The sequence below is a fragment of the Mauremys reevesii genome, linkage group 24 (assembly GCF_016161935.1).
Source record: "Mauremys reevesii isolate NIE-2019 linkage group 24, ASM1616193v1, whole genome shotgun sequence".
Taxonomy (NCBI): domain Eukaryota; kingdom Metazoa; phylum Chordata; order Testudines; family Geoemydidae; genus Mauremys; species Mauremys reevesii.
The window spans coordinates 18,026,710-18,043,246 of NC_052646.1; the positions used below are offsets into that span (position 1 = coordinate 18,026,710).

The 16,537-nt window shown below is 54.6% G+C and overlaps 1 protein-coding gene across 1 annotated transcript in view; it reads right to left on the minus strand.

The window, feature by feature from the left end:
• Nucleotides 1-16,537, minus strand: part of LOC120390572 (myeloid cell surface antigen CD33-like) — a 35,979-nt gene that overhangs the window by 19,123 nt on the left and 319 nt on the right. The window contains exon 2 of the mRNA XM_039513305.1: nucleotides 11,451-11,600. Within this exon, the coding sequence (XP_039369239.1) occupies nucleotides 11,451-11,574 (124 nt within the window). The 5' untranslated portion in view covers nucleotides 11,575-11,600. The remainder of the gene's footprint in view (nucleotides 1-11,450; nucleotides 11,601-16,537) is intronic.

Genomic DNA, 16,537 nt, shown 5'->3' on the forward strand with positions numbered 1-16,537 from the left:
GCAAGTAGTGGAAATTTCCTGGGGCAGGTATATATAAGCAAGGAAGAAGCAAGCTAGAGATAACGAGGTTAAATCAATCAGGGAGGATGAGGCCCTGTTCTAGCAGTTGAAGTGTGAAAACAAAAGGAGGAGAAACTGGTTCTGTGTCACTTCACCTCTCTACAAAGGAAAAAGGACTGTAAGCTGTCTAAACTCCTACCTGCCACATGGGGCCACAACCGTGGTAGCCCTCACCCACCCAGCAATATCGTCAATCTATCCAACCATACACTCAGCCCAGAAGAACAGTCTGTCCTATCTCGGGGACTCTCTTTTTGCCCTGCCACCCCCACCAACATGATACAGTTCTGCGGTGATCTGGAAGCCTACTTTCGCCATCTCCGACTCAAAGAATTCTTTCAGGACAACACTGAACAGCGCACGGATATGCAGTTACCCTCCCACCAACAGCACAAGAAGAAGAACTCCACATGGACTCCTCCTGAGGGCTGAAATGACAGTCTGGACCTATACATTGAATGCTTCCGCCGACATGCACAGGCAGAAATTGTGGAAAAACAACATCGCTTGCCTCACAACCTAAGTCGTGCAGAACGCAATGCCATCCACAGCCTCAGAAACCATCCTGACATTATAATCAAAGAGGCTGACAAAGGAGGTGCTGTTGTCATCATGAACAGGTCTGACTACCAAAAGGAGGCCGCCAGACAACTCTCCAATACCAAATTTTACAGGCTACTTCCCTCAGATCCCACTGAGGAATACACTAAGAAACTGCACCATCTACTCAAGACACTCTCTACACTAACACCAGAACAAATCAACATACCCTTAGAGCCCCGACCAGGGTTATTCTATCTACTACCCAAGATCCACAAACCCAGAAATCCTGGACGCCCCATCATCTCGGGCACTGGAACTCTCACTGAAGGGCTGTCTGGATATGTAGACTCTCTACTCAGACCCTATGCTACCAGCACTCCCAGCTACCTCCGTGACACCACTGATTTCCTGAGGAAACTACAATGCATTGGTGACCTTCCAGAAAACACCATCCTGGCCACCATGGATGTAGAGGCTCTCTACACAAACATCCCACACACTGATGGAATACAAGCTGTCAGGAACAGTATCCCTGATGATGCCACAGCACAACTGGTTGCTGAGTTCTGTGGCTTTATCCTCACACACAACTATTTCAAATTTGCTGACAATATATATCTCCAGATCAGTGGCACCGCTATGGGCACCCGTATGGCCCCACAATATGCCAATATTTTTATGGCTGACCTGGAACAACGCTTCCTCAGCTCCCGTCCACTCATGCCCCTTCTCTACCTACGCTACATTGATGACATCTTCATCATCTGGACCCATGGGAAGGAGACTCTGGAAAAATTCCACCACGATTTCAACAGCTTCCACCCCTCCATCAACCTCAGGCTGGAACAATCTACACGGGAGGTCCACTTCCTAGACACCACGGTGCAAATAAGTGATGGTCACATCAGCACCACCCTATACTGAAAACCTACCGACCGCTATGCCTACCTTCATGCCTCCAGCTTCCATCCCGGACACACCACAAGATCCATTGTCTACAGCCAAGCACTGAGGTACAACCGTATCTGCTCTAACCCCACAGACAGAGACCAACACCTAGAAAATCTCCACCAAGCATTCTCAAGACTACAGTACCCACACGAGGAAATAAGGAAACAGATCAACAGAGCCAGACGTGTACCCAGAAGCCGCCTACTGGAAGACAAACCCAAGAAAGAAACCAACAGAACTCCAGTGGCCATCACATACAGTCCCCAGCTAAAACCCCTACAACGCATCTTCAGGGATCTACAACCCATTCTGGACAATGATCCCACACTTTCACAGGCCTTGGGTGGCAGACCAGTCCTCGCCCACAGACAACCTGCCAACCTGAAGCATATTCTCACCAGCAACTGCACACTGCACCATAGTAACTCTAGCTCAGGAACCAATCCATGCAACAAACCTCGATGCCAACTCTGCCCACATATGTACACCAGCGACAACACCACAGGACCTAACCAGATCAGCCACACCATCACCGGTTCATTCACCTGCACGTCCACCAATGTAATATATGCCATCATATGCCAGCAATGCCCCTCTGCTATGTACATCGGCCAAACTGGACAGTCTCTAAGGAAAAGGATAAATGGACACAAATCAGACATTAGGAATGGCAATATACAAAAACCTGTAGGAGAACACTTCAACCTCCCTGGCCACACAACAGCAGATCTTAAGGTGGCCATCCTCCAGCAAAAAAACTTTAGGATCAGACTTCAAAGAGAAACTGCTGAGCTCCAGTTCATCTGCAAATTTGACACCATCAGCTCAGGACTAAACAAAGACTGTAAATGGCTTGCCAATTACAGAACCAGTTTCTCCTCCCTTTGTTTTCACACTTCAACTGCTAGAACAGGGCCTCATCCTCCCTGATTGATCTAACCTCGTTATCTCTAGCTTGCTTCTTGCTTGCTTATATATACCTGCCCCAGGAAATTTCCACTACTTGCATCCGAAGAAGTGGGTATTCACTCACAAAAGCTCATGCTGCAAAACGTCTGTTAGTCTATAAGGTGCCACAGGATTCTTTGCTGCTTTTACTAGTACCCAAAAGCTCTCATACCCTATTTTTTGAGAATTCCTTCCGTTCCTGATTCACCCAGGCCCCAATCCCAGTTTCATCCCCTTTGCTGTTAATTACTTTGCTGTTAATTACTGTTTCTGTCATGCTTTTTTACACAACACTGTGTTTGAAGGGGTGGGTGGGGAAGGGGGTAGGGTATTGCATAGGACAGTCACCTTTAGCAGGGTACCGAGATGGGGGCAGGATCAGCAGCAGGTCACACACACAGTGCAGTCAGTAGGCACCCTGGTCGGTATGGGAGGTGGTTTGCAGGTTCTGTGTGGGTGGGGGGGGGTACGTGACTTTGTAGCGGGCGAGGGGGGTTACAGATCTCATGCAACGGTCCCTGTCCTGGACCACAGAGCCACACAGCAGAGGAATCTGTATCCGTCCTCCCCCGCTGCAAGGCCACATAGCCCCCGCACACAGAGTCCCAAAAAGGAGGGATGGCAGGCTCCGTTGAAACAACCAGTCCGGCACTGCGGACCGCTCTGGGAGCAGGAGCCTGTCATTCCTCGAGTTTAGAGGCGGTCTTTACATCACCGCACACCCTACCCAGCACAGTCTGCATCCCAGTTTCAACCCTTTAACGCAAAGTCATCAATAAAGAAACCTTTGTAAAGTCACAGTGGAACATGTGTTTTATTTTTAAACGTGTGTTGGAAGTGGGGGAAGCGGGGTGGACGGGGTATGTAACTGCAGAGGATAGTCAACAGTAACTTGGTAAAGAAACAGGGGCAGGTTCAGCTTCTCTGTAAAGAAACTGAACAGTCACAGGTCACGCTGCTCGCTGGTACTTGAAGAGTTCCTTGTCGCTGTGCAAGGCGCCTGCACAGAGCTTCACGAGCCAGGGCATTAGCGGGTAGGCTGGGTCCCCGAGGATCACTATAGGCATCTGCACATCCCCAAGAGTTATTTTGTGGTCCGGGAAGAAACTACCTTCCTGCAGGCGTCTAAACAGACCAGAGTTCCTGAAAACACGCACGTCATGAACCTTGTCCGGCCACCCGACGTTGATGTTGGTAAAACGTCCCCCATGGTCCACCAGTGCTTGCAGCACCATTGAAAAGTAGCTCGATTTCTCAGCAGCTGACTGTGGAAGAGGTGGACGATAAGGTGTGAGGAGTTGACAACGGCCATAACTGCAGCGGGCTCCGTGCTTGCAGTGCTGTGGCGCCCGCGCTGTCACTGAGCAGAAAAGTGCACGAACAGATTGCCCGCAGGCGCTTTCGGGGAGGGAGGGAGGGCGTGATTGACGGTTCAATGATGACAGTTACCCAAAACCACCCTCAACACATTTCCCCCCCAGCATGCATTGGGGGAAATCCCAGAATTCCAATGGGCAGCGGGGACTGCGGGAACTGTGGGATAGCTTCCCACAGTGCACCACTTTCAAAGTCGACGCTGGCCCCGTTACTGTGGACTCACACAGTCAAATTAGTGTATTTAGTGTGGATACATAAATTCGACTTCATAAGGTCGATTCCACAAATTCGACTTAAGTTGATTCGAAATAGTCTTGTAGTGTAGACATACCCTAATTCTTCCCGGTTCGTGAGCAGCAGGTCTAGAAGAGCTTTGCCCCTAGTTGGTTCCTCCAGCACTTGCACCAGGAAATTGTGCCCTATACTTTTCTGACAGTCTCATCCCCCTGGGCCCACGAGCTGAACTGCAGGGGCCCCTGTGAGCTGTTACCAGCCAGGGGCTCTCCGTCCACCTGCCGCTGGAGCTGGGTGGGGGGGGGGGAGTGCAGGGAGCAGCTGCAGATGATGCTGAGCCACTGGTGTTGGCAGGACGAGTTCAGCTCTGTCCCCAGCCGGGGGCTGTCTGGGGAGAGCAGGAGACACAGTGACAATAGTCAGAGAGAGAAATCCAGTGGCAGGGAGTCCCGTGGGTTAACCCCACTCACACTCAACAAGCAGCTGGAACATCCCCTGGGCAGAGCTCTCCTCTCTCTGTGCCCAGCACCCGTACAGCCCCCCGTCCTCAGCTATCATGTTGGGCAGCTCCAGCCACAGCTGATTCTCCCCCATGGGGCGGGCAACCTCGACGGCTCGGCCCCCCCATCACCCAGCCCAGCGCAGCGGGGGGGCTGCTGGCAACAGAGCAGAGGAATCGCAGGGAGTCGCCCTCCCGGGCTGTGAGCTGTGACCTGTTTAAAACCAGGGTGCTGGGATTTGGGAACAGGAATAACAGAAGCCACTCGCACACTGAGCCAGCCAGTCCCTGTCCTAGGGCCAGATTGGATCCAGAACCCACTAGAGGGGAAAGTCCCCATGTCCCACTCCCCACCCCCTAGCAATACATCGGAATAGCTGGGGGTTGGTCCTGTTAGCTTTGGAGATGGTGATTTGCAGAGTCCTCACTGGAGCTGAAATACCCACGGCAACATATTAGCTTGGAGAGAGTCCCCCACTGACTCCCTGATCCGCAGCCCAGCAGCCCCCAATGCCCCCTTGCCACACTGCAGCACGGCGCCCCTAGTGTGGAATTCTTGGCCCAGCATCGATACTCCCCAGCGTAGCCTCTGCTGAGATTCGGCAGCTCCATACGCCCGGCCCCTCCCTGGCCAGGGATCAGGGACTCGTTCCCCTTGGCCCAGCTCAGGGTGGCGTCGGGTCTGCTCCCAGCCTCACAGCTCAGGCTCAGGGAGTTGCCCTCCTGGGTCTCCAGAGACACAAGGTCACGCTCAGCCTTCAATGGGGCCGGCATTGGAGGAGAAGAGCAGGCAGTTAACACCCCCTCAGAGATCCTCTGCCAAGGAACCGAGATTCAGCCACCTCTGGGGTGGGAAACGGGGGCTGTTTACACAAGGAGCCCTCACAGTGTGGAAAGTAGCAGCTCTTGGGTGGGCGCACAATCTTGGTGACTTTCCATGGCAGCAGGTCTCTGTCACAGAGATCGGTCCCTGACCCATCTCCTCCCCACTGCCCAGCGCCCCCTAGTGCCACCCCGGGGTCTGGAGACAGAGGGAACCAAGTTTGTCCCCTCCCCACCCTCCCCACAGTCCTGTGGCTTCCTCGGGCTCTCCCCTCTGGGCATGGACCAGCCTGGCCCGGCTGAGCCTGGGGCCTGGCCCGGAGCGCGGGCAGAGCGTGACTAGGAGGCGCTCACTGATTCCCAGGGCTCGCAGCGCGGCCTCTCACCGGAGTGTCCATTGCTGGTCTGGTTACCAGTCATGTTGGGGGGCCTGGTTGGGTCTGTAACACAAACCACACAGGGGAGATCAGGGGGGCTGCATAGCACCGAGGGGGGAGGTCGCTAGTGATCCCTGAGCCTAGACACGGCCCCTCGCTGTGAGATCAGCTGGGGGACGGGAAAGTCCCTGAGGTGACACAAGACCCGTGGGTGGGGAAGGGAAGCGACAGACCCGACTGAGCCCCACCCAAGAGGCGCCTGACGGAACCCAGGGGCCGGGTTAGGGCCACGCCGGGGAAACAGAACTGTGGGAAATGGAAACCCAAGGGACCAAAACTGGTTGGTCAAAAAATGGCCTAATTGGCAGAGTCACTAACGAGGGGCTGGGCTGCTCCAGCCTGGGTACTTGAGCGAGCGTCACCAGCGCCACTGTCTGCTGGGCACCTGGGCATTTAGCGTCCTGCTCCCCAAACGTGTCCTCCCCAGGGCGGGACAGAGCCAGGGGTCTAAATAACCCCACTACCACCCCCACCCTAGACACTTCCACCATCAGGGAAATCAGACACCCCCGTCATGGGTCCTTTGCCTTCTCCCCTCAGTTCATCTCTCCCCAGCCCTCTCCTTTTGCCCACAGGCTTGGCTGGCAAGGCCTGGTTATTTTGCAGCCCGGCTGCACCCAGAGGGGCATCTGAAAGCAGCACCCAGAACAGCCAGACGCTGATACCGGCTGGCCAGGCCTGGCAGGGTCCGTCCACGCTGCCCTCAAAGCCCCGCGGCGCCGAGGCTCAGAGTCTGGGTCCGTTGGGTCGGGCTTGCAGGGGTCGGTCTGCGGGTCTCTGATTGCAGCGCGGATGTTTCCTCCGAGGTCTGTGCAGAGGTTTGGGGTTATGCTGGGGCCTGGGCTCAGACACAGGCAGGGGACTGGGGGCCATATTCCTTCTAAATCTCCCTCCGGCTGACGGGAACAAGGGCCGTCCTTACACTGATGCCTGATTTGATCCTTCACCTCGCAAAGGCGGCAGCTGATTTTCCCTCTGCCCTGGATCTGCAGCACGAGGGTCACAGGCCATTGAACGGGGGTTTGCCCTGGGGCAGGGTGGGCCGAGGTCTCTGGACATGGAGCGACAGCCCGGAGGGATCTCAGGGGGAACTGGGGTGGCTGGTATGAGGGGGGGAATCCCAGCAAGGGGGGACTGGAATGGGGTGGTAGATGCTAGCACAGGAGGATTCTAGGGGCAGGGCAGATTGGGGGTAGAGGGGGGAGCCATAGCCAAGGGGGACAGGAAGCGGTGAAGATCCCAAGGGAGACGGGGCTGCAAGGTGTGGAGGGAAGGGGCCTGGAGTAGAACTGGCTGAGGGTGCCTGGTGGGGGGTGGGGATCCCAGCCCAGGGCAGAGTTGGGGGAAGGGCTGGAGGGCAGGGCTGGGAGCCGGAGGGGAATCCCAGCAGAGGGGGCTGGGGGCCGGCGTGGAGGGGCTTGGGGGGGGTCACTCACTGCCGACGTGGAGCTGGATGGTTCTGTGGGTGGAAGGTCCTTGTGGTGGCCTGTAGGTGACGCTGCAGACGAGCTTTTTGCCATGGTCCTCCGGGCCGGGCGTGAAGCTGAGCGCGGAGCTGTGGGCCCAGGTGCCGTTCGCCAGCGGGGCTGAGACATTCTGGGCTGTGTCGTTGAATGGACCCGTCCAGGTGACTCGGGGAGGGGGCCCGGAGCAGCGCCCAGGGGCCGTGCAGGTCACAATCACCGGCTCCCCGGCCAGCAGCGTCCCTGGCAGCACCCACGCCGGCGAGATCTGGATCTCTGGCTCCTCCATCAGCCCTGAGACATGGGGAGAGGGAAGAGAATCGCTTAGGGAGATGAGATGTTTGCCCTTTAGGGGTGTGGCCCCAATCCGGCCTCATGACAGGGACTGGCTGGCTCAGGGGGGCTGTGAGCGGTGTCATAAATATAGAGGGAAGAGTAACAACTCTCTGTGTGCAGTCGCATCAAATCCCTCGTTGGCAGCTGTACTAAATCGCCTTCCCTGTAAGGGATTAATCAGCTCAAATAACCTAGTTGGCACCTGACCAGAAGGACCAATGAGGAAAGAAGAAACTTTCAAATCTGTGGGGGTCGGGGGAGGATTTGTTTGTTGCTCTCTTTGTTGTTCCCTCTGTGGACGGAGGGAGAGACCGAGCAGGTACAACATCTCCTGAAAATATACCTGGAAGAATAGATCTAAAACCACAGATATTGGAAGTAGGCAAGGAAAGGCGCTAGGTTATCTTGTGTTTTAGCTTGTGAGTTTTCCTATGCTACAGATGTAGTTTGATTCCTGTTTTTTGTAACTGTGAAGCTGAGCCAGAGGGGAATCCTCTGTGTTTGAAATCTTTTATTTACCCTGTGAAGTTACCTTCCAAACTGATTTTAGCAGGTGTGATTCTTTTTTTACACATTTTAAGAACCTGGTTGATTTTTACTGTCCTGAAGACAAAGAGTCTGGTCTGTGCTCACATTGCTAACCCATTGGTTGACATTATTCTCCAGCCTCCACAGGAAAGGGGGTGAAGGGGCTTGGGGGATATTTTGGGAGGAGAGGGATTCCAAGTTACCTTTCCCTGCATTTTTCTATAACTCACTTGGTGGTGGCAGCAATAGCGTCCAAGGAGAGGAGAAGGGATTTGTGCCTTGGGGAAGGTTTAACCTCAGCTGGTAGAATATAAGCTTAAGGGGTCTTTCATGCAGGTCCCCACATCTGTACCCCAGAGTTCAGAGTGGGGGGGACCCTCACAAGCGGTGACTGCGGCTGCTCTTACCTGCAGGGCCGGCTCTAGGTTTTTTGCCACCCCAAGCAAAAAAAAATTTGGCTGACCCCTGCCCCCAGACATGATCCCCCCCACCCACCAGTGCCCCCACTCACACCCCCTGTTGCCCTAGCACTGGGCTCCCCCCCAAATGTGGGATCTGCTACCAGCATACTGCAGCCGAGCCCTGGCCCAGCTGCGACTGTCCCCATGCGGGTGGAGCTGCTGGGCGTCGCGGAGTGGGGGTACTTCCAGGTGGCGGCGCGGCTACGGGGTGGCGCAAAGAACACGGCCCCCTCCCTGGGCTTCGCAGCTCTGCTGGTGGCCGAGGTGGATCAGTTCGTGCTCACCACCCTCACCCCCTACATGCTCGTGGCCGAGGACCTGGAGAGCCCCCTGGACCTGCTGCTCTTCAGCCTCACGGTGCCCTGGCCCAGCCCCGGCAGGAGGGAAGGCGAGGATCTCCGGCTGTGGGGCTACCTGCTCAGCACCGACGAACCCAGCCGGCCGCTCACCTCCTCACACATTCCAGGAGCCCCTCGCCGCCATCGCACCCCGGGCTCGGCTCCAGGGGACCCCGCTTCCCTCCCTCCCGGCTCCTCACATACACTGGGCAGGGCTGCCCAGAGGATTCAGGGGGCCTGGGGCAAAGCAATTTTGGGGGCCCCTTCCATAAAAAAAAGTTGCAATACTATAGTAACATGTATTTGGAAATGTAAAAAATAACTAGTGAAAATTAATTTGTAATAATTTGAAAATACACCAAATACATGATTTAAAAACATGAACTGCTTTACTGGTCTGTCTACATTGGCAGTTACACAATGGGCGGTCGCTGGGTGAGGGTGATGGTTGGTGCCAATGGGCTGTCACTGCCTGGAGGTGGTGCTGCTGTTGCCCAGGGCTCGGTGGGGAGCTGGGCTCTGGGGGGTGCGCGGCTCACAGGGGCTGGGCACAGGACTGTGGGGAGATGGGGTCGGAGGTTGTCTGGCTCAGAGGGGCTGGGCTCAGAGCTGGGGGTCTGGTGTGGAGGGGAATGGGGTCGGGGGGTGTCCAGCTCAACGGGGCTGGGCTCAGAGCTGGGGGTCAGGGCTGTGCGGGATGGGGTCGGGAGTGCCCAGGTCAGAGGGGCTGGGCTCAGAGCTGGGGGTCAGGGCCGTGGGGAATGGGGTCAGGGGTGTCTGGACCAGAGGGGCTGGGCTCGGAGCTGGGGTCAGGGCTGTGGGGATGGGGTCAGGGGTGCCCAGCTCAGAGGGGCTGGGCTCGAGCTGGGGTCAGGGCTGTGGGGGGAATCGGGTCAGGGGGGTGTCCGGCTCAGAGGGGCTGGGCTCGGAGCTGGGGGTCAAGGCTGTGGGGAATGGGGTCGGGGTGTCCGGATCAGAGGGGCTGGGCTCAGAGCTGGGGTCAGGGCTGTGGGGAATGGGGTCGGGGGTGTCCGGATCAGAGGGCTGCGCTGAGCTGGGGCTCAGGGCTGGGCCTGTGGGGTAATGGGGTCGGGGGGTGCCTCACACCCACCTCCTGAGACCCCCAATCCGACCCCTGCTTCTCTGGCCCCTGACCGCCCCACAGAACCTCCGCCCCTCCCTGCCCCTGAGCGTCCCCGGGACTCCCTGCCCCTTAGCCACCCCCACAGCCCTGGCTGCTCACCCCCGGCTCCCCGCGCGCCTCGAGGAGCGGCCCCGCCCAGCGCTGCAGCCACTTGGCTCCGGGGGGGTTGAGCTCTTCCCCGCTCAGAGCCGCGTAGTCAGGGGAGGAGCCACCCGGCCCACAGCTCGCAGCCCCGCCCCCTGACCACGCGGCTCGGAGCGGGGCGGGGCTCAGCCACCACCCCCCGGAGCCAGGCGGCTGCCGCGCTGTGTAGGACCCGGGTGCGGAGAAGCGGCGGAGGAGCGGCCCGTCCCCTGCAGCCAGGCGGGGCCGCGCTACCGGTCAGGGGCCGCCCCTCTCCTTCAAGCGGAGCCGGTAGCGCGTCCCTGCCCCTGCTGCCAGGGACGGGCCACTCCTCGGCTCGCAGCGGTGGGATGAGCTGGGGCCCCAGCCTTATGCCGCCCCCTGTATTTTGCCACCCTAGGCACCAGCTTGCCTAGAGCTGCCCCTGCTTACCTGGCACGGAGATCGTGAGCGGAGGGTCAGTGCCATTGGAATTGGAGCGGTAAGTGTGTACAAACAGGCCTTTATCAAACCTAAAGAAATATCTCCCCACATCCGTCCGTCGGGCATCACTGATTTGCAGGGAGCAGTCACCGCGAGCTGGATCCCCCGTCAGCCGGAACCGGCCCTGGGTCTCCTGCGACACCCCCAGGCTGGCGGCACTGCTGGCCACGGGAGGATCGTGGTCCACAGTCGCAGGCTCCTTGTACCACATTCCATAGAGCTGGGCCGAGGGATTGTCAGTGTCGTACAAGGCTGGGTACGTGAAGGTGCAGGGGACGAGAACGCAGAGACCCTCCTGCACCGACACCGACTTCGGCACCGTCAGGGTAAATCCGGGCAGCTGGGACAGTGACCCTGCAGGGGATGAGGAGGGATCGAAGTGGGACCCATAGAGAGCAGAGCCCCCCCCCCCAAACTCCCCCCACAGCTCTGCCGGTGCCCCTCACTCCTGACCAACAGCCCCCTGCGAGCCCAGCCCTGGGTCCTCTACCAATTCTCACTCCATTTACTTTCCATCCCTCCCTACATCGAGCCCCCTGCCCCCGCTGCCTGTCACTCAGCGCCCCCTAGCACCACACAGGGACATTGCGCTCCCCTCCCCCTCTGGCCAGGCTCCCTTCCAACTTCTGAGACAGACCTGGCCCCGCTTAGTGCAGGTTCTGCCCTTCCCCCTGCCCTGGGGCTGCAGGTGCTGCTTACTTACCCCTCCAGAGCAGGGCAAGGATCAGGACCCTCAGCGTGGCAGGACCCCCTGCTCTCCAGTGGGGGCCCTGAGGCGGAAGCTCCCTTTCCCCAGCGTTCTGCTGTGGCATCGGGACTCTGCCCATGGCTGGGGCATCCGGCTGGTACAAACCTAGAGACAGACGGGGGGTGAGAAGTGTGAGAGCAGAGGCTGTTTGGGGGGCGCAGATCTGCCTGGGGAACCATCAGTGCTGCTGGGCTCTGCAGGGGGCTGATCTGGGGCTGCTGGCAGCGCAGGGACCTCCCACCCACACAGAAAACCCCAAATCACCAGATGGTCCTGAGAGATCATGAGCTAAAAAAATCCTTAAATTGGTGAAAAAAACCTGAGATTTTCTTTAAGAATCATGAGAGTGGCCAGAAAAACCCAAGCTGGTGACAGAAGGTCAGAAGGCAGCGCTGCTCAGTGTGTGCTTTGCTTCAGTCTTCCCACAAAAAAGAACTTGTGAGCGGGAAACCAGCGAAGTTACCACGGACAACAAAGGGGAAGGGCTGCAGATCGGGATCAGTAAAGAACACATCAGGGATGTTCTGGCCAATTTGAATGAATTCAGATCAGTGGGAAGCTGTTCAACCCAGGGGGGCTGAAGGAATTAGTGGAAGAAATCTTGGAGCCACTGGCAATAATATTTGCAAACTCATGGATGCCAGGTGAGGTCCCAGAAGATGGGAGAAGGGCTAACAGAGTGGCCATATTTAAAAGGGGAAAAGGGAGGAGCTGGGAAACTACAGACCAATCAGCCTGACCTCGACACCTGGAAAGCTACTAGAGCAATGTATAAAACCTTCAATTTGTGAGGCCGAAGGGGTGATCACCAGCATGGATTTACCAAGAACAAATGCTGCCAAACCAGCTTGGTTTCCTTCTTTGATGAGGTAAGTGAACTAAGAAATTTGCCATTACTGTATGTAATTGATTCCATTTAACCAATTCTAGCTCTCATCTCTACCTTTTTCCTTTCATGAATAAAACTTTAGGTTTTAGATTCTACAGGATTGGCAACTGCGTGATTTGTGGGTAAGATCTGATGTGTATATTGACCCGGGGCTTGATTCTTTCGGATTGAGAGAACCTTTTTTCTTTTCTTGGGGTGTTGGTTTTCATAACCATTCATTCCCCAGGATGAGTGGCTCTGGTGGTGATACTGGGAGACTGGAGTGTCTAAGGAAATTGCTTGTGTTGGTCACTGGGGTAAAACCAAAGTCCTCTTTGTCTCGCTGGTTTGGTTTGCCTTAGAGATGGAAAAACCCCTGCCTTGGGCTGTAACTGCCCTGTTTAAGCAATTGGTCTTGAATTGGCACTCTCAGTTGGGTCCCACCAGAACCGCATCGTCAGAAGGTGATCCCAGCAGTTGAAGGCCAATAAGCCTAACTTCAGTGATGGGCAAACTGGTTGAAATTATAGTAAAGTGAAAGTATAGCAAAGAGCAGAATGATCAGATGCAGAGATTTGTTGGGGAAGACTCAATATGGTTTTTGTAAAGGGAAATCATGGGTCGCCAAACTACTAGAATTTTTTGACGGAATCAACAGCATGTGGACAAGGGTGACCCAGTCGATGTCCTTAGATTTTCAGAAAGTCTTGGACAAGGTTCCTCCCCAAAATACTCTTAAGCAAAGTGAGCTGTCATGGGATAAGTGGGAAGGGATCAGTAACTGGTTAAAAGCTAAGAAACCAAGGATGGGAATAAAAGGCTAATTTTCACAGTGGAGAGAGGTGAATAATGGTGTCCCCCAGGGGTCTGTACTGGGACCAGGGCTGTTCAACATGTTCATAAACGATCTGGAAAAAGGGGTAAACAGGGAGGTGGAAAAATTTGCGGATGATACAAAACTACTCAAGAACATTAGGTTCAAAGCTGACTGCGATGAGCTACAAAGGGATCTTACAAAACTGGGTGACTGGGCAACAAAATGGCAGATGAAATTCAATGTTAATAAATGAAAAGTAATGCACATTGAGAAACATAATCCCAACTATACATATAAAGTGATGGGGTATAAATTAGCTTTTACAACTCAGGGAAGAGATTTGGGAGTCACCATGGATAGTTCTCTGAAAACATCCACTCAATGTTCAGCGGCCATCAAAAAACCTAACAGAATGTTGGGAATCATTAAGAAAAGGAAAGATAATAAGACATAAAATATCATATTGCCTCTATATAAATTCATGGTACGTGCACATCTTGAATACTGTGTGAAGTTCTGTGGCCCTATCCCAAATTGGAATTGCTAAAAAAGTTCAGAAATGGGCAACAAAACTTATTAGGGGATGGAACAGCTTCCATATGAGGGGAGATTACTAAAACTGGGACTGTTCAGCTTGGAAAAGAGACGACTAAGGGGGGATATGATAGAGGTCTGTAAAATCATGACTGGTGTGGAGACAGTAAATAAGGGAGTGTTATTTACTCCTTCCGATAACACAAGAACTAGGGGGTCCCCAATGAAATTAATAGGTGGCAGGTTTAAAAAAAATGTAAGGAAGTATTTCTTCACACACAGTCAACCTGTGGAACTCTTTGCCAGGGGATGTCTGAAGGCCAAAACTATAACAGGGTTCAAAAAGAACTGGATAAATGCATAGAGGGTAGGTCAATCAATGGATTATTAGCCACGATGTACAGGGATAGTGTCCATAGCGTAGTTTTGCCAGAAGCTGGGAATGGGCGACAGGGGACGGGACACTTGATGATTCCCTGTTCTGTCCATCCCCCCGGAGCACCTGGCACTGGCCACTGTTGGAAGACAGGATACTGGGCTAGATTGTCCTTTGGTCTGACCCAGTCTGGCCGTTCTTATAGACAAATGTGAACTTGGTGGAACTACCATTAACTGGATACAGAACTGATTAAACAATCGCAAACAACGAGTAACTGTTAATGGAACGATGTGGGATTGGAGGGAGGTCTCAAGTGTGGCTCCACAGGGATTTGTTCTAGGTCCCGTGTTGTTTAACATTGAAAAAAAACTTCTCGCTTTTTTTTTGTTTGCAGCAAGCAAAAAAATACTTTATTAAATACTCTAGTGAACACAAGAGAGGAGAGTGTCTGCAATACTGAGAACAGAAAAAGACTGCAATTCAACAAGTCATGTATCGACTTCACACAACACTCTCTTTACCACACACCTTACCACAGCATGCAGGGTCGTTTAACTTCTACATACATTAAGATCCTTCAAACCTATATTAATTAATTCTTGGCCTCCACAACATCTTTATCAATGACGTGGATGTAGGACTAGGGAGCAGACTGATCAAATCTGCAGATGACACAAAGCTGGGAGGAGTTGCCATCACTTTGGAAGATGGAGCTAAACTTCAGAGGAATCTTGATAAATTGGAGAATTGGGCTGTAGCTGACACAATGAAATTCATCAAGGACAAAAGGAAGATGCTCCACGTAGAGAACAAAAACCAAATGCACAAATACAAGATGGGGAAGAACTGGCTTGGCAGCAGCACTGCTGAGAAGGAGCTGGGAGTTGTGGCGGATCACAACCTCGACAGGAGTCAGCAATGTGATGCTGTTGCAAACCCCCCCCCCCCCAACAAATGCAATGTCAGGTTGCATGAACAGAAGCAGAGCGTGCAAGTCAGGAGAGGTGACAGTACCGCTCTACCCTCAGCTGGAGGACTGTGTCCAGTTTTGGTCACCAATGTATAGAAAGGATGTAGAGAAATTGGAAAGGATTCAGAGGTGAGGGATCAAAGGGATGGAATGGAAGCCCTAGGGGCACAGCCTGAAGGAACTGGGTATGACTAGTTTGGAAAAGAGATTGGTGGGGTGAGAGGGGACATTATCACAGTTTTCAAGTACAGGACAAGCTACCATAGAGAAGCTGTGTTCTCTCTCACCCCAGAGAGCAGGACGAGAGCAGTTGGACAATGGAGCAGATGCCCAGGGAGGTGGTGGAAGTGCCTTCACTGTAGGGTTTCGAGAGGGAGCTGGACAGTATCTGTCTGGGATGGGTTAGACCCAACAAATCCTACATCTTGGCAGGAGTTGGACTAGGTGACCCCTGTGGTCCCTTCTCACCCTGTGGGTCTGTGATTCTAGGATTCGCTAAAAAATCCCAAGATTGAATGTGAACATGACAACCCCAACCCCTCCCTGAAATTCACTGATAAATCCTGAGGTTTGCTTTAAAAATCCTGAGATTGGCCAAATATTGTGAGATTTCCTCACAGGATCCTGACTTTGGCTTTTAAAATCCACATATTTGTGCTTTGTCTCCTTGCACCCGGTTCTTTGCAGCCCTTTGCCTCATCCACCCCACCTGGGTGCTGGTGCAGTGAGCTCGGCGGGTGTCAGCCTGGATCCCCCATGGCCCATGCACCAGCCCAGAGCATGGTGGGACGGGCCCTGCTGCCCAGGGCTGTAGGGGCAGGGGCCGGGCCCGTGAGATCCAGCCTCCATCCCCATCCCTGCGTCGGGACCCTGCTCAGCCTTGAGGGGCATCGGCAGAGCTGTGGGGGCAGGGAGCCCAGGGCTCGGATAGCAAGAGGCTGCAGGTGGGGATTGAGGGGCAGCCCAGTCTCCACAGACCATCCAGCTCCCTCCCCCCTATTTCCACTCACCCCTAGACCTGCAGAGGGGGGCTCAGCACCTGGCTCTCTGACCCTGCAGCCTGGGTTCCTGACTCAGAGTCTGGGGAAGCGGCAAGCACAGGAATGTGAAAGCAGAAGTGGGTGCGGACGGGAGGGGGTTGGGGGGAGATGCTGTCTCAGAAACCCAGCACCAGCATCCTGCCGACTTCCCCTCCTTCTGGCTGGCCCTAACCACGGCTTCCCTGCAAAAGAGGCAGGCTGCATATTGCTTGTGGGGCTGGAAATAGAACCCAGGAGTCCGGGCTCTGAGCCCTGCTAACCATCACTCTCCTCCCAGAGTTGGAATAGAGCCCAGGAGTCCTGACTCCCTGCCTCCACCTTCCACTGTAACCCACTAGAGCCTGCTCCCCTCCCAGAGCCAGGGACAGGAAAGGAGACCTGACTCTGAAACCCTCTACACCCCACTCTGGACCCACAGTTCTGGATGGACCCAG